This window comes from Pangasianodon hypophthalmus, chromosome 5 (assembly GCF_027358585.1).
Source record: "Pangasianodon hypophthalmus isolate fPanHyp1 chromosome 5, fPanHyp1.pri, whole genome shotgun sequence".
Taxonomy (NCBI): Eukaryota; Metazoa; Chordata; class Actinopteri; order Siluriformes; family Pangasiidae; genus Pangasianodon; species Pangasianodon hypophthalmus.
In genome coordinates, this window is record NC_069714.1 from 20,001 (window position 1) to 42,667 (window position 22,667).

At 50.3% G+C, this 22,667-nt stretch overlaps 6 protein-coding genes across 6 annotated transcripts; all 6 read left to right on the forward strand.

The window, feature by feature from the left end:
• The first annotated feature begins 5,887 nt into the window (after positions 1-5,887).
• LOC117597362 (histone H1-like) lies at positions 5,888-6,465 on the forward strand. Its single transcript, XM_034304451.2, has one exon. It carries the CDS (start codon positions 5,888-5,890, stop codon positions 6,404-6,406), a length of 519 nt encoding a protein of 172 aa, XP_034160342.2. The 3' UTR covers positions 6,407-6,465.
• A 470-nt stretch (positions 6,466-6,935) lies between these two features.
• On the forward strand, positions 6,936-22,303 carry LOC128318398 (histone H2AX-like). Its single transcript, XM_053234181.1, has 3 exons — positions 6,936-7,363; positions 14,847-14,851; positions 21,888-22,303. Exons 1-3 carry the CDS (start codon positions 6,981-6,983, stop codon positions 22,286-22,288), a joined length of 789 nt encoding a protein of 262 aa, XP_053090156.1. The 5' UTR covers positions 6,936-6,980; the 3' UTR covers positions 22,289-22,303.
• On the forward strand, positions 7,928-8,399 carry LOC128318344 (histone H3). Its single transcript, XM_053234123.1, has one exon. It carries the CDS (start codon positions 7,943-7,945, stop codon positions 8,351-8,353), a length of 411 nt encoding a protein of 136 aa, XP_053090098.1. The 5' UTR covers positions 7,928-7,942; the 3' UTR covers positions 8,354-8,399.
• LOC128318372 (histone H4) lies at positions 12,232-12,610 on the forward strand. The gene has a single exon (XM_053234151.1). The coding sequence runs from the start codon at positions 12,247-12,249 to the stop codon at positions 12,556-12,558; it is 312 nt and encodes a 103-aa protein (XP_053090126.1). The 5' UTR covers positions 12,232-12,246; the 3' UTR covers positions 12,559-12,610.
• On the forward strand, positions 13,161-13,575 carry LOC128318359 (histone H2B-like). Its single transcript, XM_053234138.1, has one exon. It carries the CDS (start codon positions 13,186-13,188, stop codon positions 13,558-13,560), a length of 375 nt encoding a protein of 124 aa, XP_053090113.1. The 5' UTR covers positions 13,161-13,185; the 3' UTR covers positions 13,561-13,575.
• LOC128318322 (histone H1-like) lies at positions 20,599-21,401 on the forward strand. Its single transcript, XM_053234100.1, has one exon. The coding sequence runs from the start codon at positions 20,614-20,616 to the stop codon at positions 21,337-21,339; it is 726 nt and encodes a 241-aa protein (XP_053090075.1). The 5' UTR covers positions 20,599-20,613; the 3' UTR covers positions 21,340-21,401.
• Positions 22,304-22,667: the final 364 nt, after the last annotated feature.

Here is a 22,667-nt window from a genome sequence, read left to right on the forward strand (position 1 = left end):
GCATTGGCTACATTTATCAATTAAAACGAGGTGATAGTTGAATAACAACGAATGGGGTTAGAGCTCTGTCGAGTTCATAAGACTAGAGTTACAGCAGTGTGGAATTGAATAAACATAAGGATATAGCAGAGCCGGGCTAAACGGCACTAGGGCTAGGGCAGAGTTGGGCTAAACGGCACTAGGGTTAGGGCAGAGTTGGGCTAAACGGCACTAGGGTTAGGGCAGAGTTGGGCTAAACGGCACTAGGGTTAGGGCAGAGCCGGGCTAAACGGCACTAGGGTTAGGGCAGAGCCGGGCTAAACGGCACTAGGGTTAGGGCAGAGCCGGGCTAAACGGCACTAGGGTTAGGGCAGAGCCGGGCTAAACGGCACTAGGGTTAGGGCAGAGCCGGGCTAAACGGCACTAGGGTTAGGGCAGAGCCGGGCTAAACGGCACTAGGGTTAGGGCAGAGTTGGGCTAAACGGCACTAGGGCTAGGGCAGAGCCGGGCTAAACGGCACTAGGGTTAGGGCAGAGCCGGGCTAAACGGCACTAGGGTTAACTAGGGCTAGGGCTAGGGCGGAGACAGGCGCAGGTAACGAGGCGGAGGTGCGCGCCGATCGAGGCGGCCACGAGGCGCACCTGGCGCCCCGGGACCACAAGAGGACGCGGCCGCGCACGAGGAGCGCCAGCCCGAGTGCCGGCGCCAGCCCGAGCGACGAAGACCAGACGAGGACAAAGACGCTGGGAGTCACGCTGCGGGAGTCGCCTCGTCCCTCCGAGCGCGCCCGCTCTCTCCCTCTTTCGCCCTCGCTCTCCACTCATGTGCTTTACACGGCCCAAAAGGGGCCTCGGTTCACATACTGCACGCCACACTCGGCCGGTGCAAACATAGCAGCAGCACTCACACGGCTCTCCTTCATCTCGGCCCGCAGGCCTCGCAAGGGCCACGCCGTTTTTTGCCCTCTTTTTACACAGCACAACGCACGAAATGCGCGGCCCGCCGGCTCGAGCGCCAGGCGCGCCGTGCACTTTTGTGCCCGCTGCGCGAGATTGGTGCTCTCTTCCTGGCCGTGGCGGGCCTCGGGAGAAACGGGAAAGCCCGTTCTCGCGAAACGCGTGCTTGAACGCTTTGGAGCTTGCCTGACGAGTCTGATTTTCGCCGCGAAATGCCATGAGAAAACACAGTTGCGAGCGCATCGCGGAAGCGCAGTCATTCAGCGGCGCCCGGGTTGAGTCTACAACGTTCTCATGTCTGCTTTTAAGACCAGCCCCCCGGCCGCGGGGAGGGAGGTTCCTGTGTTACACAGCGCCACAGCGATTGACTCTTTTATTCTACTTAGCTCCGCACACACAGACATGGCAGAAGTCGCTCCCGCGCCCGCCGCCGCGCCGGCCAAAGCGCCCAAGAAGAAAGCAGCTTCGAGGACCAAGAAAGCGGGCCCCAGCGTCGGCGAGCTCATCGTCAAGGCGGTTTCCTCGTCCAAGGAGAGGAGCGGCGTGTCGCTCGCCGCTTTGAAGAAGGCTTTGGCTGCCGGCGGATACGATGTGGAGAAGAACAACTCCCGCGTCAAGCTCGCCGTCAAGAGCCTCGTGACAAAGGGCACTCTGGTGCAGACCAAAGGGACCGGCGCGTCTGGCTCTTTCAAGCTGAACAAGAAGCAGACCGAAGCCAAGAAGCCCGCAAAGAAAGCCGCGCCCAAACCCAAGAAGGCGGCAGCCAAGAAGCCCGCCGCGGCTAAGAAGCCCAAGAAGGTAGCGGCCAAGAAACCCGCCGCCGCCGCCAAGAAGTCTCCTAAGAAGGCGAAGAAGCCCGCCGCCGCCGCCAAGAAAGCCACCAAGAGCCCCAAGAAGGCGAAGAAGCCGGCGACCCCTAAAAAGGCACTTCAAAATAGGCTTATAGCAGCACGATGTACTTCAAAATGGGCTTATAGCCGCACAGAGTACTTCAAAATGGGCTTATAGCAGCACGATGTACTTCAAAATAGGCCTATAGCAGCACGATGTACTTCAAAACGGGCTTATAGCAGCACGATGTACTTCAAAATGGGCTTATAGCAGCACGATGTACTTCAAAACGGGCTTATAGCAGCACGATGTACTTCAAAATAGGCTTATAGCAGCACGATGTACTTCAAAATAGGCTTATAGCCGCACAGAGTACTTCAAAATAGGCTTATAGCCGCACAGAGTAATTCTAATCAATGTTATAGCAGCAGGAAATACTTCAAAATAGGATTCTAGCCATACTGAGTAAATCGCAATCACAAGTTTAAAGCACTGTGGAGGAAATACAAAATGTAGAAGTGTGAAGATAGAAGTGTGGAGTAAATAAAAATGCATTTATAGCAGCATTGGCTACATTTATCAATTAAAACGAGGTGATAGTTGAATAACAACGAATGGGGTTAGAGCTCTGTCGAGTTCATAAGACTAGAGTTACAGCAGTGTGGAATTGAATAAACATAAGGATATAGCAGAGCCGGGCTAAACGGCACTAGGGCTAGGGCAGAGTTGGGCTAAACGGCACTAGGGTTAGGGCAGAGTTGGGCTAAACGGCACTAGGGTTAGGGCAGAGTTGGGCTAAACGGCACTAGGGTTAGGGCAGAGCCGGGCTAAACGGCACTAGGGTTAGGGCAGAGCCGGGCTAAACGGCACTAGGGTTAGGGCAGAGCCGGGCTAAACGGCACTAGGGTTAGGGCAGAGCCGGGCTAAACGGCACTAGGGTTAGGGCAGAGCCGGGCTAAACGGCACTAGGGTTAGGGCAGAGCCGGGCTAAACGGCACTAGGGTTAGGGCAGAGTTGGGCTAAACGGCACTAGGGCTAGGGCAGAGCCGGGCTAAACGGCACTAGGGTTAGGGCAGAGCCGGGCTAAACGGCACTAGGGTTAACTAGGGCTAGGGCTAGGGCGGAGACAGGCGCAGGTAACGAGGCGGAGGTGCGCGCCGATCGAGGCGGCCACGAGGCGCACCTGGCGCCCCGGGACCACAAGAGGACGCGGCCGCGCACGAGGAGCGCCAGCCCGAGTGCCGGCGCCAGCCCGAGCGACGAAGACCAGACGAGGACAAAGACGCTGGGAGTCACGCTGCGGGAGTCGCCTCGTCCCTCCGAGCGCGCCCGCTCTCTCCCTCTTTCGCCCTCGCTCTCCACTCATGTGCTTTACACGGCCCAAAAGGGGCCTCGGTTCACATACTGCACGCCACACTCGGCCGGTGCAAACATAGCAGCAGCACTCACACGGCTCTCCTTCATCTCGGCCCGCAGGCCTCGCAAGGGCCACGCCGTTTTTTGCCCTCTTTTTACACAGCACAACGCACGAAATGCGCGGCCCGCCGGCTCGAGCGCCAGGCGCGCCGTGCACTTTTGTGCCCGCTGCGCGAGATTGGTGCTCTCTTCCTGGCCGTGGCGGGCCTCGGGAGAAACGGGAAAGCCCGTTCTCGCGAAACGCGTGCTTGAACGCTTTGGAGCTTGCCTGACGAGTCTGATTTTCGCCGCGAAATGCCATGAGAAAACACAGTTGCGAGCGCATCGCGGAAGCGCAGTCATTCAGCGGCGCCCGGGTTGAGTCTACAACGTTCTCATGTCTGCTTTTAAGACCAGCCCCCCGGCCGCGGGGAGGGAGGTTCCTGTGTTACACAGCGCCACAGCGATTGACTCTTTTATTCTACTTAGCTCCGCACACACAGACATGGCAGAAGTCGCTCCCGCGCCCGCCGCCGCGCCGGCCAAAGCGCCCAAGAAGAAAGCAGCTTCGAGGACCAAGAAAGCGGGCCCCAGCGTCGGCGAGCTCATCGTCAAGGCGGTTTCCTCGTCCAAGGAGAGGAGCGGCGTGTCGCTCGCCGCTTTGAAGAAGGCTTTGGCTGCCGGCGGATACGATGTGGAGAAGAACAACTCCCGCGTCAAGCTCGCCGTCAAGAGCCTCGTGACAAAGGGCACTCTGGTGCAGACCAAAGGGACCGGCGCGTCTGGCTCTTTCAAGCTGAACAAGAAGCAGACCGAAGCCAAGAAGCCCGCAAAGAAAGCCGCGCCCAAACCCAAGAAGGCGGCAGCCAAGAAGCCCGCCGCGGCTAAGAAGCCCAAGAAGGTAGCGGCCAAGAAACCCGCCGCCGCCGCCAAGAAGTCTCCTAAGAAGGCGAAGAAGCCCGCCGCCGCCGCCAAGAAAGCCACCAAGAGCCCCAAGAAGGCGAAGAAGCCGGCGACCCCTAAAAAGGCACTTCAAAATAGGCTTATAGCAGCACGATGTACTTCAAAATGGGCTTATAGCCGCACAGAGTACTTCAAAATGGGCTTATAGCAGCACGATGTACTTCAAAATAGGCCTATAGCAGCACGATGTACTTCAAAACGGGCTTATAGCAGCACGATGTACTTCAAAATGGGCTTATAGCAGCACGATGTACTTCAAAACGGGCTTATAGCAGCACGATGTACTTCAAAATAGGCTTATAGCAGCACGATGTACTTCAAAATAGGCTTATAGCCGCACAGAGTACTTCAAAATAGGCTTATAGCCGCACAGAGTAATTCTAATCAATGTTATAGCAGCAGGAAATACTTCAAAATAGGATTCTAGCCATACTGAGTAAATCGCAATCACAAGTTTAAAGCACTGTGGAGGAAATACAAAATGTAGAAGTGTGAAGATAGAAGTGTGGAGTAAATAAAAATGCATTTATAGCAGCATTGGCTACATTTATCAATTAAAACGAGGTGATAGTTGAATAACAACGAATGGGGTTAGAGCTCTGTCGAGTTCATAAGACTAGAGTTACAGCAGTGTGGAATTGAATAAACATAAGGATATAGCAGAGCCGGGCTAAACGGCACTAGGGCTAGGGCAGAGTTGGGCTAAACGGCACTAGGGTTAGGGCAGAGTTGGGCTAAACGGCACTAGGGTTAGGGCAGAGTTGGGCTAAACGGCACTAGGGTTAGGGCAGAGCCGGGCTAAACGGCACTAGGGTTAGGGCAGAGCCGGGCTAAACGGCACTAGGGTTAGGGCAGAGCCGGGCTAAACGGCACTAGGGTTAGGGCAGAGCCGGGCTAAACGGCACTAGGGTTAGGGCAGAGCCGGGCTAAACGGCACTAGGGTTAGGGCAGAGCCGGGCTAAACGGCACTAGGGTTAGGGCAGAGTTGGGCTAAACGGCACTAGGGCTAGGGCAGAGCCGGGCTAAACGGCACTAGGGTTAGGGCAGAGCCGGGCTAAACGGCACTAGGGTTAACTAGGGCTAGGGCTAGGGCGGAGACAGGCGCAGGTAACGAGGCGGAGGTGCGCGCCGATCGAGGCGGCCACGAGGCGCACCTGGCGCCCCGGGACCACAAGAGGACGCGGCCGCGCACGAGGAGCGCCAGCCCGAGTGCCGGCGCCAGCCCGAGCGACGAAGACCAGACGAGGACAAAGACGCTGGGAGTCACGCTGCGGGAGTCGCCTCGTCCCTCCGAGCGCGCCCGCTCTCTCCCTCTTTCGCCCTCGCTCTCCACTCATGTGCTTTACACGGCCCAAAAGGGGCCTCGGTTCACATACTGCACGCCACACTCGGCCGGTGCAAACATAGCAGCAGCACTCACACGGCTCTCCTTCATCTCGGCCCGCAGGCCTCGCAAGGGCCACGCCGTTTTTTGCCCTCTTTTTACACAGCACAACGCACGAAATGCGCGGCCCGCCGGCTCGAGCGCCAGGCGCGCCGTGCACTTTTGTGCCCGCTGCGCGAGATTGGTGCTCTCTTCCTGGCCGTGGCGGGCCTCGGGAGAAACGGGAAAGCCCGTTCTCGCGAAACGCGTGCTTGAACGCTTTGGAGCTTGCCTGACGAGTCTGATTTTCGCCGCGAAATGCCATGAGAAAACACAGTTGCGAGCGCATCGCGGAAGCGCAGTCATTCAGCGGCGCCCGGGTTGAGTCTACAACGTTCTCATGTCTGCTTTTAAGACCAGCCCCCCGGCCGCGGGGAGGGAGGTTCCTGTGTTACACAGCGCCACAGCTTTGGCTGCCGGCGGATACGATGTGGAGAAGAACAACTCCCGCGTCAAGCTCGCCGTCAAGAGCCTCGTGACAAAGGGCACTCTGGTGCAGACCAAAGGGACCGGCGCGTCTGGCTCTTTCAAGCTGAACAAGAAGCAGACCGAAGCCAAGAAGCCCGCAAAGAAAGCCGCGCCCAAACCCAAGAAGGCGGCAGCCAAGAAGCCCGCCGCGGCTAAGAAGCCCAAGAAGGTAGCGGCCAAGAAACCCGCCGCCGCCGCCAAGAAGTCTCCTAAGAAGGCGAAGAAGCCCGCCGCCGCCGCCAAGAAAGCCACCAAGAGCCCCAAGAAGGCGAAGAAGCCGGCGACCCCTAAAAAGGCAGCCAAGAGCCCCAAGAAGGCAAAGGCTGTGAAGCCCAAGACAGCAAAGCCCAAAGCGGCAAAGGCGAAAAAGGCAGCCCCCAAAAAGAAATAAACATGTTTGTGTGTTTAATTCATGTTTTTGATCCTTAAACGGCTCTTTTAAGAGCCACCCATATTTTCGTTTAAAGAGCGATATTCCCTGTCCTCTCATGACACAAAATTATGCTTTTAGTGGATTGGATTCCTCCTCCCAAAACGGTGACAGAGGCTGTAGGAGGAACATGAACATATGGGCAAACTAGTAAGAATTTACATTTCTCTATAGCGTTGTATATCATTGTGTTAGTGTGTGCGTTTGTATGTCTATTTTCCCTTCTGTCTGTTTTCATGCGCTCTCTCTCTCTCTCTCTCTCTCTCTCTCTCTCACACACACACACACACACACACACACACACACACACACACACACACACACACAGGCGGCGTCACAAACGGGGGTGGGAGGGGTGTCGCGTAGAATAGAATGGTGGGCGGACGCTGGAATTTGACGGCGCGTTTGTGATTGGTTCTTCTGCCACAACGATCTTAGCCAATAAGAGAGCGGCTGTGTTGGCTATATCACGGAGGGCTCGGCGCGTAGTCTTTATTATTTCAGCGTCGTTCGTGGAACAGGTCTGATCATAACCATGAGTGGTCGCGGGAAAACCGGCGGAAAGGCTAGGGCCAAGGCCAAGACTCGTTCCTCCAGAGCTGGGCTGCAGTTCCCTGTGGGCCGTGTGCACAGGCTCCTGCGTAAAGGCAACTACGCCGAGCGCGTCGGTGCCGGCGCTCCGGTCTACCTGGCCGCCGTGCTGGAGTATCTGACTGCTGAGATCCTGGAGTTGGCCGGCAACGCCGCCCGTGACAACAAGAAGACCCGTATCATCCCCCGCCACCTGCAGCTCGCCGTGCGTAACGACGAGGAGCTGAACAAACTGCTCGGCGGGGTGACCATCGCTCAGGGTGGTGTGCTGCCTAACATTCAGGCCGTGCTTCTGCCCAAGAAGACTGAGAAGACCGTCAAGACCAAGTAAACGCGCCCACTGCTGCGTTTGCCAGTACCCAAAGGCTCTTTTAAGAGCCACCCACTTCTGCTCCAAAAGTGCAATGTTATTCCTATCTTCTTAATACAAAGCAAACGCGGTTAAAATCAGGACATGAGCACACTAATTTGCTAATAATTATATATGCGTTATATATATTATAAATAATTATATACTTGGAAAATATTCAAGTAGTAGCAGTAGTAGTAGTAATAGTAATAATAATAATAATAATAATAACAACAATAGTGAGGCGTGTTGGCTAAATGCAGTGTGAGGGATGAGAATATGTTTTGACGGCGGGCGGTTTGTGTGTAACTGGTGAATGGCAGAGTACAAAAGCGCTGCGCGCCCGTGGAATAGGGGCGGGCGCCTTGTGTTTCGAACTGTGCCGGTGGCGGAAGACGAGCCAATAGTCATCAAATGACGTCACACATTCTATCCAATGACAGACGAGTGCCTCCAAGACGCCCAATCAGCGCAGGGCAGCGTTAGGGCTTAAAAAGCCGGCGTTCGCGAGCGCCGTGTATTCTGTTTTTCGTCCGTGAAGTGCAGAGCTCGACGCCATGGCAAGAACCAAGCAGACCGCCCGTAAGTCCACCGGTGGCAAGGCGCCCAGGAAGCAGCTCGCCACTAAGGCCGCCCGCAAGAGCGCCCCGGCCACCGGCGGCGTGAAGAAGCCTCACCGTTACAGGCCGGGCACCGTGGCTCTGAGAGAGATCCGCCGTTATCAGAAGTCTACTGAGCTGCTCATCCGCAAGCTGCCCTTCCAGCGCCTGGTGAGAGAAATCGCTCAGGACTTCAAGACTGATCTGCGTTTCCAGAGCTCGGCCGTCATGGCCCTGCAGGAGGCGAGCGAGGCGTACCTGGTCGGCCTGTTCGAGGACACCAACCTGTGCGCCATCCACGCCAAGAGAGTGACCATCATGCCCAAGGATATTCAGCTGGCCCGCCGTATTCGCGGAGAGCGCGCTTAAACGACGACCGCGTCTAATCTACACAAAGGCTCTTTTAAGAGCCACCTCACAGTCTCAGTGAAATGAGCAAGTCTTCATCCCTTGGCTGTTTAAAAATTAATTGTAATGTGGTTTAAAAAAACATTGTAAATATTTTCATAAACTATATAAATTATTATAAATATGTTACGCATATTATATAATGTGTGTGTGCGTGCGCGCGTGATGTGCTTATACGCGCGCGCTCTCACGCTGTGGCACACTTACAGTGAAAAGGGAGCAGTGAACCATAAGATTTATTTGTGACGTCATGCGCCGAGGTCAGAGGCTTAGAACTATGCTGTTGGTTTGATTGACAGTTTTTCCCTTTATGACGCCGCGGGGATTCATCGATCTTTAAATGTTGGGGTTTCTGCGCGCGCCTCTTCACTAATTTGAAGGGGAGAAGCAGAAGGGTTTCTCCGTCATTCCGCCTAATAATGTCTTTCTTTTCTGCTTAGAAATAATCAGATACAATATTGGTGTGTATTTAACAAGGACAAAATGTAACATCTTATTTTTATTTATTCATTCATTCATTCGCTCATTTATTTAAACCTTTTTTTTTTTTTTTTTAAATCATTTCCATGTCAAGTGCTGAGAGGCCTGAAGAGACGTGCTTTAAAAATGGAATATGTAATAATAAAATGAAAAAAAATACTACTACTACTACTACTACTACTACTACTACTAATAATAATAATAATAATAATTAGAAGGAGTAATAAAGAAAGGCTAGATGAAAGAATAAAGGATGAGGAGTAAAATAAAGGTTGTTGTGAGCAGCGCTGTGTGTTGTTGTGGATGGATCTTGACTGCCATCGTGTGGCCAAGGTTAGGAAGTGTACTTTGCCCTAACCACTGCTGCCGCAAATATAGCAAGTCTACATAGTTAGTCTTTGTAATAAATCGTTTAAAGGGGGGGATCCTTCAAGAAATGTATGTCAATGCTATGTTTGTTGCGTGTCACAAAATATATTACGACATGACAAAAACAATAACAGCAACAATAAGAATGATTCTACTACCAATACTACTATAATAATAATAATAATAATAATAATAGGAAAGAGAAAAAAGGAAGACGAAGAAATAATATTGAAGAAAGACTAGAGTAAAGAATAAAAGTTGATGGAAGTGCACTTTGCCCTAACCACTGCTGTTTAACGCCGCAAATGTAGCAAGTCTGTAATAAATCGTTTAAAAAATTTTTTTTAAAAAAAGGAGGGAAATCCTTTAAGAAATGTTTGCCAATGCTATGCTTGTTGCGTGTTAGAAAATAGGTTAAAACATGACAAAAACAACAACAGTAATAATAATAATTCTACTACTGCTTCTTCTTCTTCTTCTTCTACTACTACTACTTCTGCTGCTACTAGTACTTCTTCTTCTAAAACTGCTACTGCTACTACTACTCATAATCGCCCTCGTGTGGCCAAGTTTAGGAAGTGCACGTTGCCCTAACCACTGTTGTTTATAGCCGCAGGTTAGGTCTACATCTGCAATAAAAAAAAAAATAAATAAATAAATAAATAAATAAATAAAGGGAGAAAAAACCTTTAAGAAATGTTTGCCAATGTTATGTTTGTTGCGTGTTACAAAATATATTAAAACATGATGACAATAACAACTACAATAACCATAATAATTCTACTACTAGTACTACTACTACTACTACTCTTAATAATAATAATAATAATAATAATTAGAAGAAATAAGAAAGAAAGACTAGAAGAAAGAATAAAGGTTGATGAATCAAATAATTATAAATCTAAAGGCTGGTGTGTGCAGCGCTGTGTGTTGTTGTGGATGGATCTTGACTGCCCTCGTGTGGCCAAGTTTATGAAGTGCACTTTGCCGCAACCACTGTTGTTTATAGCCTCTTGTTGTAAGTCTATATTTGTAATAATAATATAAATAATAAATAAATAAATAAATAAATAAATTTAAAAAAGGGGGGGGGGGGGGGGAATCCTTTGGAATGTTTGTCAGGCTCAGGGTTACTGATCAGTAGGTCAGGGGTTCAGGCCCCAGCTCAGTGGTAGTAATGTATATGTGACAAGTAAAGGCTTCTTCCCTCTACTACTGATAATAGCTATTAAATAATTATCTTTTAGTATTTATTATAATGATTATTTATTAAATATTGTCATTACTGTATATCATTGCAACTATTATGTATTATATATCACAGTTATGTGATTCCGTGTAATGCCATCTGAACTGGATTCGGCTGCTCTTTGTACCTCCGCTGTAATATAAATGACAACTGATTCTACAGATTTCTGCTTAAGGTGCAGTATTTGGAGATTGGGAAGGTAGTTGTGTGTTGTGTTGTCTGTGATGTGCATCTTGTAAACTGTGTGGAATGTATCGTGTTGTGACCAAACACCAAGAAATATTCCTAATACATGTCAATACATATGGCAAATAAAATTACTCTGATAACAACAACACTGCTGCTACTACTACTACTACTACCACTTACAATAATAATAATAATAATAATACTGATAATAATAATACTGATAATAATAATAGTAATAATACTAATGTGTGCTCCTATTAATACTACTCCATTCTATAAGGCTAACAGACTTTTTGTGTAGTTAGTGAAGTGTGTTGTGCTGGATGGATCTTATTCATCCACGTGTGGCCGCATTTCGAAACTTGACTGCCTGCATCCGCAGTAAATAACTGGGTTCGGATAATGAAATGATTTAATAAATCAAATGTATGAACGCACGTCACATACATCGCACCCATACATGGTGATGTACGGAGAACACGGGGGTTGTTCTGTGCATCAACACGCTTCTACATGACAGTCTGATCGACACGGCAGTCTGAAATGATGAACATTGTAGACGTCTAATAAATGAGTAAAGTAAGTGGATAAGTTATGGACGGTGTTGTCAGATTGCAAAAATGTTGGGCTGCAAAATCCTCTTTACCGTGAGCGTTGTGTTTATAGAAAAGAGACGGCTTGTGAGTAGACAGTGCTTCGGTGTGTTCAGTAGAACACTGGCTTTGTGTCGACACACGTGTTTGATGAATTGTATATTAGTTTCTTTGGCACGAATGGTGAAGCGAGTATGCTTTCCTTGTGAATGACACTTGGAGTTTAAGAATGTGGAGTTTAAGAATGTTAGCGTTTGAGAAAGTGTATCTAATTTAGACATTATACCTTAGATAGTCCATTATATTTTGCCTTTGAGAGAACTGATAAAGTAAGGCCCGAGAGTTGTCTTTGCATTCCTTTCTGTGCCGCTTGTGAGTGACCTATTCGTGTGGTAAAATGTGGGCTCGATTAAAAGTGTACACAGACTGTGATGGTGATCAGCTGAATGAGGGGCCTACTAATAAGATGCTGTGCTGCTACGCGAGACCCGTCGTTATAGCAGACATAGGAGTTTAGAATCCGGGCCTTGAGCCCACAGGCATGCTCAAAAGGAACGTCTCGTGTCTGTAAAGGGAATGTCAATGTTTTACAAACACAGAGTACTTTTACTAACCTCCTTACACTGACGGGTGTTTGTCTGTATGTTTTTTTTTTTTTTAATATATATGCCTTGCATATCAGATTAAGACTTCTACTACAATTACTACTACTACTACTGGAAAAACAACTACTACTAATAATAATAATAGTAATAATAATGTTTGTGTGTATAGAGAGGGTGAGGAAGAAGAAGACGCTAGCAGGTAGAAAGCTGTGGCGTTCTGTTTCTTTTTGAATGTGCTCTATTGTGTGACCGTTGGTCTTAGGCCCGCCTCCTCGCCTGTTCTCAACAAGGTCCTGTAGAGGGCGGATAAATATGTGGGCGCTGCGCGGCGAGTTTTATTGAGCAGCTTGACTTCGAGAGAGCAGCATCATGTCTGGCAGAGGCAAGGGCGGAAAGGGGCTTGGCAAAGGAGGCGCCAAGCGTCACCGTAAAGTTCTTCGCGATAACATCCAGGGAATCACCAAGCCGGCTATTCGCCGTCTGGCTCGCCGTGGCGGTGTTAAGCGTATTTCCGGTCTGATCTACGAAGAGACTCGCGGTGTGCTGAAGGTGTTCCTGGAGAACGTGATCCGCGACGCCGTCACCTACACCGAGCATGCCAAGAGGAAGACGGTCACCGCCATGGATGTGGTGTACGCCCTGAAACGCCAGGGACGCACCCTGTACGGCTTCGGCGGTTAAACGCTCCAACACCGAACGACGCGAACACAACGGCTCTTTTAAGAGCCACCCAAACATCCAGAAAAAGAGCTGTTTCTCGTGCTGTGTGTGTGTGGGGTTTTTTTTTTTTTTTTTGCGAGGGGGCCTTTAAGCAAATGGCGTCAAGCGCCGTACACACGTAGCATACAAGTAGAAGATAATTTCTGTATGAACACATAACGATCATAATAATCTAGTTTTCAATGTTTATATTTAGTGTGTACGTGTGTGTGTGTGTGTGTAAAACGCGTTAGAAGACGGTGGTAGTAGAGATAAATATATACATATACATATATGTATGTGTGTGTGTGTATTTTTATTTTATTTTACTTTTTTCCTTTAGTTATAGTGCACATTGTGAATATAAAAAGGCGGGAAGGGAAACAAAGCGTAGCGGGGGGGAGCGAGGAGGAGGAGGAGGAGGAGGAGGAGGAGGAGGAGGAGGGCGGAGCGGTGGGAGGCTCCCTGTATGAGGCGGGTTGGGATTTTGACCAATAAAAAAATGTTCTTCGCTTGTGCCTAATTACAATGTCGGCCTGTAAATAGAGCGGCCGCGAGGCGGGCGTTATTCATTCTCTCGCAGTTTACTGGAGAAGCAGCAGCAGCAACATGCCCGACCCAGCCAAGGCCGCTCCCAAGAAGGGATCCAAGAAAGCCGTGACCAAGACGGCCGGCAAAGGAGGCAAGAAGCGCAGAAAGTCCAGGAAGGAGAGCTACGCTATCTACGTGTACAAAGTCCTGAAGCAGGTGCACCCCGACACCGGCATCTCTTCTAAGGCGATGGGCATCATGAACTCGTTCGTGAACGACATCTTCGAGCGTATCGCCGGTGAGTCCTCTCGTCTGGCTCATTACAACAAGCGCTCCACCATCACCTCCAGGGAGATCCAGACCGCCGTGCGCCTGTTGCTTCCCGGCGAGCTGGCCAAGCACACCGTGTCCGAGGGCACCAAGGCCGTCACCAAGTACACCAGCTCCAAGTAAAGCGCCTTACCGCCGTCTTCATCAACCCAACGGCTCTTTTAAGAGCCACCCACTCCTTCATATAAAGAGCATTTTCTTCTTTTCCTCTCTCTCTCTCTCTCTCTCTCTCTTTCTGTGTGTGTGTGTGTGTGTGTGTGTGTGTGTGTGTGTGTGTGTGTGGCGGGGGGAGGGGGGGCGCGTTCCCCGCCGGCTTTTATCGCGCTGTTTCCCCGCGACTGTTTTGTTCATTGTGTCAGTTTTGTAGTATGCTAAATGCACAGGTGAGTAAATATAAACTAGATTGTTCGAGCATTGCGCGTTCTCGGTGTTGCTAAATAATTTTATGGCAGAATGAAGTAATTCTAATCAGCGTTATAGCACTGCAAAATAATTCAAAATAGGGTTCTAGAGGCACAAAGTAACTCCAATAGGGTAATAGCAATACAAAGTAATTGAAAATGGGCTTATAGGAACAAGAGGTACTTGAAAATAGGTCTATAACAGTGTAACGTCATTCAAATTACCGTATTATAGAGGCACACAGTAATTCAACATAGGGTTGTAGCTGCACTAAGTAATTAATTCAAAATAGGATTATAGCGGCACAGAGTAATTAAATGTAGTGATATGGTACCACAAAGTACTTTCAAATAGGCTCATAGTGACACAGAGTACTTCAAAATAGGGTTATAGCAGCACGAAATAATTCAAAATAGGGTTATTGCGGTACTAAAGAACTCAGAATAGGATTATAGCGGCACAGAGTTATTCAAAATAATGTTTATAGCTGTGCAGAGTAATTATAAATAGGATTAAAGCAGCATGAAGTAATTCAAATTAATGTTAGAGTTACCACAAAGTAACTCAAAATAGGATTATAGTTGTGTCGAGTAATTCAAAATAGGGTTATAGAGGGACAGAGTAGTTCAAAATAAGATCGTCGTGGCACGGAATAATTCAAAATAGGGATATAGCAACAAAAAGTAATTCAAAATAGGCTTATAGCAGCATGAAGTAATACAAATTACTGGTACAGCACCACAGAGTACTTCAAAATAGGCTTTATAGCAGCATGAAGTAATTCAAATGACAGCACCACGAAGTACTTCAAAATAGGCTTATAGCAGTGCAGAGTAATTCAAAACAGGGTTACAGCAACTCAAAATATGGTTATAGCATCACAAAGTAATTCAAAATACGTTTATTGCATCACACAGTGATTCAAAATAAAGTTCTATCAGTGTGAAGTAAATAAATTAATGTTACAGCACCACAAAGTACTTCAAAACAGGCCTATTGCAGCGCAGAGTACGTCAAAATAGGCTTATAGCAGCACAGAGTACTTCAAAACAGGCCTACAGCAGCACAGAGTACTTCAAAAAAGGCCTATAGCCGCACAGAGTACTTCAAAATAGGCTTATAGCAGCGCAGAGTACTTCAACATATGGTTATAGCAGCACGATGTACTTCAAAATAGGCTTATAGCAGCACGATGTACTTCAAAATAGGCCTATAGCCGCACAGAGTACTTCAAAACGGGCTTATAGCAGCACGATGTACTTCAAAATAGGCTTATAGCAGCACGATGTACTTCAAAATAGGCCTATAGCCGCACAGTGTACTTCAAAATAGGCCTATAGCAGCACGATGTACTTCAAAATAGGCCTATAGCCGCACAGAGTACTTCAAAACGGGCTTATAGCAGCACGATGTACTTCAAAATAGGCTTATAGCAGCACAGAGTACTTCAAAATAGGCCTATAGCCGCACAGAGTACTTCAAAACGGGCTTATAGCCGCACAGAGTACTTCAAAACGGGCTTATAGCAGCACGATGTACTTCAAAATAGGCTTATAGCAGCGCAGAGTACTTCAACATATGGTTATAGCAGCACGATGTACTTCAAAATAGGCTTATAGCAGCACAGAGTACTTCAAAATAGGCCTATAGCAGCAGGATGTACTTCAAAATAGGCTTATAGCAGCACAGAGTACTTCAAAATAGGCCTATAGCAGCAGGATGTACTTCAAAATAGGCCTATGGCAGCACAGAGTACTTCAAAATAGGCCTATAGCCGCACAGAGTACTTCAAAACGGGCTTATAGCAGCACAGAGTACTTCAAAACGGGCTTATAGCAGCACGATGTACTTCAAAATAGGCCTATAGCAGCGCAGAGTACTTCAAAACGGGCCTATAGCCGCACAGAGTACTTCAAAATAGGCTTATAGCAGCACAGAGTACTTCAAAATAGGCCTATAGCAGCAGGATGTACTTCAAAATAGGCTTATAGCAGCACAGAGTACTTCAAAATAGGCCTATAGCAGCAGGATGTACTTCAAAATAGGCCTATAGCAGCACAGAGTACTTCAAAATAGGCCTATAGCCGCACAGAGTACTTCAAAACGGGCTTATAGCAGCACAGAGTACTTCAAAACGGGCTTATAGCAGCACGATGTACTTCAAAATAGGCCTATAGCAGCGCAGAGTACTTCAAAACGGGCCTATAGCCGCACAGAGTACTTCAAAATAGGCTTATAGCAGCACAGAGTACTTCAAAACGGGCTTATAGCAGCACAGAGTACTTCAAAATGGGCTTATAGCAGCACGATGTACTTCAAAATAGGCTTATAGCCGCACAGAGTACTTCAAAATGGGCTTATAGCAGCACGATGTACTTCAAAATAGGCCTATAGCCGCACAGAGTACTTCAAAACGGGCTTATAGCAGCACAGAGTACTTCAAAATGGGCTTATAGCAGCACGATGTACTTCAAAATAGGCTTATAGCAGCACAGAGTACTTCAAAACGGGCTTATAGCAGCACAGAGTACTTCAAAACGGGCTTATAGCAGCACAGAGTACTTCAAAATGGGCTTATAGCAGCACGATGTACTTCAAAATAGGCTTATAGCAGCACAGAGTACTTCAAAACGGGCTTATAGCAGCACAGAGTACTTCAAAATAGGCTTATAGCAGCACGATGTACTTCAAAATGGGCTTATAGCAGCACGATGTACTTCAAAATGGGCCTATAGCCGCACAGAGTACTTCAAAATGGGCTTATAGCAGCACGATGTACTTCAAAATAGGCCTATAGCAGCACGATGTACTTCAAAACGGGCTTATAGCAGCACGATGTACTTCAAAATGGGCTTATAGCAGCACGATGTACTTCAAAACGGGCTTATAGCAGCACGATGTACTTCAAAATAGGCTTATAGCAGCACGATGTACTTCAAAATAGGCTTATAGCCGCACAGAGTACTTCAAAATAGGCTTATAGCCGCACAGAGTAATTCTAATCAATGTTATAGCAGCAGGAAATACTTCAAAATAGGATTCTAGCCATACTGAGTAAATCGCAATCACAAGTTTAAAGCACTGTGGAGGAAATACAAAATGTAGAAGTGTGAAGATAGAAGTGTGGAGTAAATAAAAATGCATTTATAGCAGCATTGGCTACATTTATCAATTAAAACGAGGTGATAGTTGAATAACAACGAATGGGGTTAGAGCTCTGTCGAGTTCATAAGACTAGAGTTACAGCAGTGTGGAATTGAATAAACATAAGGATATAGCAGAGCCGGGCTAAACGGCACTAGGGCTAGGGCAGAGCCGGGCTAAACGGCACTAGGGTTAGGGCAGAGCCGGGCTAAACGGCACTAGGGTTAGGGCAGAGTTGGGCTAAACGGCACTAGGGTTAGGGCAGAGTTGGGCTAAACGGCACTAGGGTTAGGGCAGAGCCGGGCTAAACGGCACTAGGGCTAGGGCAGAGTTGGGCTAAACGGCACTAGGGCTAGGGCAGAGTTGGGCTAAACGGCACTAGGGTTAGGGCAGAGCCGGGCTAAACGGCACTAGGGTTAGGGCAGAGCCGGGCTAAACGGCACTAGGGTTAGGGCAGAGCCGGGCTAAACGGCACTAGGGTTAGGGCAGAGCCGGGCTAAACGGCACTAGGGTTAGGGCAGAGTTGGGCTAAACGGCACTAGGGCTAGGGCAGAGCCGGGCTAAACGGCACTAGGGTTAGGGCAGAGCCGGGCTAAACGGCACTAGGGTTAACTAGGGCTAGGGCTAGGGCGGAGACAGGCGCAGGTAACGAGGCGGAGGTGCGCGCCGATCGAGGCGGCCACGAGGCGCACCTGGCGCCCCGGGACCACAAGAGGACGCGGCCGCGCACGAGGAGCGCCAGCCCGAGTGCCGGCGCCAGCCCGAGCGACGAAGACCAGACGAGGACAAAGACGCTGGGAGTCACGCTGCGGGAGTCGCCTCGTCCCTCCGAGCGCGCCCGCTCTCTCCCTCTTTCGCCCTCGCTCTCCACTCATGTGCTTTACACGGCCCAAAAGGGGCCTCGGTTCACATACTGCACGCCACACTCGGCCGGTGCAAACATAGCAGCAGCACTCACACGGCTCTCCTTCATCTCGGCCCGCAGGCCTCGCAAGGGCCACGCCGTTTTTTGCCCTCTTTTTACACAGCACAACGCACGAAATGCGCGGCCCGCCGGCTCGAGCGCCAGGCGCGCCGTGCACTTTTGTGCCCGCTGCGCGAGATTGGTGCTCTCTTCCTGGCCGTGGCGGGCCTCGGGAGAAACGGGAAAGCCCGTTCTCGCGAAACGCGTGCTTGAACGCTTTGGAGCTTGCCTGACGAGTCTGATTTTCGCCGCGAAATGCCATGAGAAAACACAGTTGCGAGCGCATCGCGGAAGCGCAGTCATTCAGCGGCGCCCGGGTTGAGTCTACAACGTTCTCATGTCTGCTTTTAAGACCAGCCCCCCGGCCGCGGGGAGGGAGGTTCCTGTGTTACACAGCGCCACAGCGATTGACTCTTTTATTCTACTTAGCTCCGCACACACAGACATGGCAGAAGTCGCTCCCGCGCCCGCCGCCGCGCCGGCCAAAGCGCCCAAGAAGAAAGCAGCTTCGAGGACCAAGAAAGCGGGCCCCAGCGTCGGCGAGCTCATCGTCAAGGCGGTTTCCTCGTCCAAGGAGAGGAGCGGCGTGTCGCTCGCCGCTTTGAAGAAGGCTTTGGCTGCCGGCGGATACGATGTGGAGAAGAACAACTCCCGCGTCAAGCTCGCCGTCAAGAGCCTCGTGACAAAGGGCACTCTGGTGCAGACCAAAGGGACCGGCGCGTCTGGCTCTTTCAAGCTGAACAAGAAGCAGACCGAAGCCAAGAAGCCCGCAAAGAAAGCCGCGCCCAAACCCAAGAAGGCGGCAGCCAAGAAGCCCGCCGCGGCTAAGAAGCCCAAGAAGGTAGCGGCCAAGAAACCCGCCGCCGCCGCCAAGAAGTCTCCTAAGAAGGCGAAGAAGCCCGCCGCCGCCGCCAAGAAAGCCACCAAGAGCCCCAAGAAGGCGAAGAAGCCGGCGACCCCTAAAAAGGCACTTCAAAATAGGCTTATAGCAGCACGATGTACTTCAAAATGGGCTTATAGCCGCACAGAGTACTTCAAAATGGGCTTATAGCAGCACGATGTACTTCAAAATAGGCCTATAGCAGCACGATGTACTTCAAAACGGGCTTATAGCAGCACGATGTACTTCAAAATGGGCTTATAGCAGCACGATGTACTTCAAAACGGGCTTATAGCAGCACGATGTACTTCAAAATAGGCTTATAGCAGCACGATGTACTTCAAAATAGGCTTATAGCCGCACAGAGTACTTCAAAATAGGCTTATAGCCGCACAGAGTAATTCTAATCAATGTTATAGCAGCAGGAAATACTTCAAAATAGGATTCTAGCCATACTGAGTAAATCGCAATCACAAGTTTAAAGCACTGTGGAGGAAATACAAAATGTAGAAGTGTGAAGATAGAAGTGTGGAGTAAATAAAAATGCATTTATAGCAGCATTGGCTACATTTATCAATTAAAACGAGGTGATAGTTGAATAACAACGAATGGGGTTAGAGCTCTGTCGAGTTCATAAGACTAGAGTTACAGCAGTGTGGAATTGAATAAACATAAGGATATAGCAGAGCCGGGCTAAACGGCACTAGGGCTAGGGCAGAGTTGGGCTAAACGGCACTAGGGTTAGGGCAGAGTTGGGCTAAACGGCACTAGGGTTAGGGCAGAGTTGGGCTAAACGGCACTAGGGTTAGGGCAGAGCCGGGCTAAACGGCACTAGGGTTAGGGCAGAGCCGGGCTAAACGGCACTAGGGTTAGGGCAGAGCCGGGCTAAACGGCACTAGGGTTAGGGCAGAGCCGGGCTAAACGGCACTAGGGTTAGGGCAGAGCCGGGCTAAACGGCACTAGGGTTAGGGCAGAGCCGGGCTAAACGGCACTAGGGTTAGGGCAGAGTTGGGCTAAACGGCACTAGGGCTAGGGCAGAGCCGGGCTAAACGGCACTAGGGTTAGGGCAGAGCCGGGCTAAACGGCACTAGGGTTAACTAGGGCTAGGGCTAGGGCGGAGACAGGCGCAGGTAACGAGGCGGAGGTGCGCGCCGATCGAGGCGGCCACGAGGCGCACCTGGCGCCCCGGGACCACAAGAGGACGCGGCCGCGCACGAGGAGCGCCAGCCCGAGTGCCGGCGCCAGCCCGAGCGACGAAGACCAGACGAGGACAAAGACGCTGGGAGTCACGCTGCGGGAGTCGCCTCGTCCCTCCGAGCGCGCCCGCTCTCTCCCTCTTTCGCCCTCGCTCTCCACTCATGTGCTTTACACGGCCCAAAAGGGGCCTCGGTTCACATACTGCACGCCACACTCGGCCGGTGCAAACATAGCAGCAGCACTCACACGGCTCTCCTTCATCTCGGCCCGCAGGCCTCGCAAGGGCCACGCCGTTTTTTGCCCTCTTTTTACACAGCACAACGCACGAAATGCGCGGCCCGCCGGCTCGAGCGCCAGGCGCGCCGTGCACTTTTGTGCCCACTGCGCGAGATTGGTGCTCTCTTCCTGGCCGTGGCGGGCCTCGGGAGAAACGGGAAAGCCCGTTCTCGCGAAACGCGTGCTTGAACGCTTTGGAGCTTGCCTGACGAGTCTGATTTTCGCCGCGAAATGCCATGAGAAAACACAGTTGCGAGCGCATCGCGGAAGCGCAGTCATTCAGCGGCGCCCGGGTTGAGTCTACAACGTTCTCATGTCTGCTTTTAAGACCAGCCCCCCGGCCGCGGGGAGGGAGGTTCCTGTGTTACACAGCGCCACAGCGATTGACTCTTTTATTCTACTTAGCTCCGCACACACAGACATGGCAGAAGTCGCTCCCGCGCCCGCCGCCGCGCCGGCCAAAGCGCCCAAGAAGAAAGCAGCTTCGAGGACCAAGAAAGCGGGCCCCAGCGTCGGCGAGCTCATCGTCAAGGCGGTTTCCTCGTCCAAGGAGAGGAGCGGCGTGTCGCTCGCCGCTTTGAAGAAGGCTTTGGCTGCCGGCGGATACGATGTGGAGAAGAACAACTCCCGCGTCAAGCTCGCCGTCAAGAGCCTCGTGACAAAGGGCACTCTGGTGCAGACCAAAGGGACCGGCGCGTCTGGCTCTTTCAAGCTGAACAAGAAGCAGACCGAAGCCAAGAAGCCCGCAAAGAAAGCCGCGCCCAAACCCAAGAAGGCGGCAGCCAAGAAGCCCGCCGCGGCTAAGAAGCCCAAGAAGGTAGCGGCCAAGAAACCCGCCGCCGCCGCCAAGAAGTCTCCTAAGAAGGCGAAGAAGCCCGCCGCCGCCGCCAAGAAAGCCACCAAGAGCCCCAAGAAGGCGAAGAAGCCGGCGACCCCTAAAAAGGCAGCCAAGAGCCCCAAGAAGGCAAAGGCTGTGAAGCCCAAGACAGCAAAGCCCAAAGCGGCAAAGGCGAAAAAGGCAGCCCCCAAAAAGAAATAAACATGTTTGTGTGTTTAATTCATGTTTTTGATCCTTAAACGGCTCTTTTAAGAGCCACCCATATTTTCGTTTAAAGAGCGATATTCCCTGTCCTCTCATGACACAAAATTATGCTTTTAGTGGATTGGATTCCTCCTCCCAAAACGGTGACAGAGGCTGTAGGAGGAACATGAACATATGGGCAAACTAGTAAGAATTTACATTTCTCTATAGCGTTGTATATCATTGTGTTAGTGTGTGCGTTTGTATGTCTATTTTCCCTTCTGTCTGTTTTCATGCGCTCTCTCTCTCTCTCTCTCTCTCTCTCTCTCTCTCTCACACACACACACACACACACACACACACACACACACAGGCGGCGTCACAAACGGGGGTGGGAGGGGTGTCGCGTAGAATAGAATGGTGGGCGGACGCTGGAATTTGACGGCGCGTTTGTGATTGGTTCTTCTGCCACAACGATCTTAGCCAATAAGAGAGCGGCTGTGTTGGCTATATCACGGAGGGCTCGGCGCGTAGTCTTTATTATTTCAGCGTCGTTCGTGGAACAGGTCTGATCATAACCATGAGTGGTCGCGGGAAAACCGGCGGAAAGGCTAGGGCCAAGGCCAAGACTTGTTCCTCCAGAGCTGGGCTGCAGTTCCCTGTGGGCCGTGTGCACAGGCTCCTGCGTAAAGGCAACTACGCCGAGCGCGTCGGTGCCGGCGCTCCGGTCTACCTGGCCGCCGTGCTGGAGTATCTGACTGCTGAGATCCTGGAGTTGGCCGGCAACGCCGCCCGTGACAACAAGAAGACCCGTATCATCCCCCGCCACCTGCAGCTCGCCGTGCGTAACGACGAGGAGCTGAACAAACTGCTCGGCGGGGTGACCATCGCTCAGGGTGGTGTGCTGCCTAACATTCAGGCCGTGCTTCTGCCCAAGAAGACTGAGAAGACCGTCAAGACCAAGTAAACGCGCCCACTGCTGCGTTTGCCAGTACCCAAAGGCTCTTTTAAGAGCCACCCACTTCTGCTCCAAAAGTGCAATGTTATTCCTATCTTCTTAATACAAAGCAAACGCGGTTAAAATCAGGACATGAGCACACTAATTTGCTAATAATTATATATGCGTTATATATATTATAAATAATTATATACTTGGAAAATATTCAAGTAGTAGCAGTAGTAGTAGTAATAGTAATAATAATAATAATAATAATAACAACAATAGTGAGGCGTGTTGGCTAAATGCAGTGTGAGGGATGAGAATATGTTTTGACGGCGGGCGGTTTGTGTGTAACTGGTGAATGGCAGAGTACAAAAGCGCTGCGCGCCCGTGGAATAGGGGCGGG

What these genes read in the sequence shown, in the direction of transcription:
- LOC128318359 (XM_053234138.1), top strand. Translation starts at nt 13,186, where the DNA reads ATGCCCGACCCAGCCAAGGCCGCTCCCAAGAAGGGATCCAAGAAAGCC.
- LOC128318372 (XM_053234151.1), top strand. Translation starts at nt 12,247, where the DNA reads ATGTCTGGCAGAGGCAAGGGCGGAAAGGGGCTTGGCAAAGGAGGCGCC.
- LOC128318398 (XM_053234181.1), top strand. Translation starts at nt 6,981, where the DNA reads ATGAGTGGTCGCGGGAAAACCGGCGGAAAGGCTAGGGCCAAGGCCAAG.
- LOC128318322 (XM_053234100.1), top strand. Translation starts at nt 20,614, where the DNA reads ATGTCTGCTTTTAAGACCAGCCCCCCGGCCGCGGGGAGGGAGGTTCCT.
- LOC128318344 (XM_053234123.1), top strand. Translation starts at nt 7,943, where the DNA reads ATGGCAAGAACCAAGCAGACCGCCCGTAAGTCCACCGGTGGCAAGGCG.
- LOC117597362 (XM_034304451.2), top strand. Translation starts at nt 5,888, where the DNA reads ATGTCTGCTTTTAAGACCAGCCCCCCGGCCGCGGGGAGGGAGGTTCCT.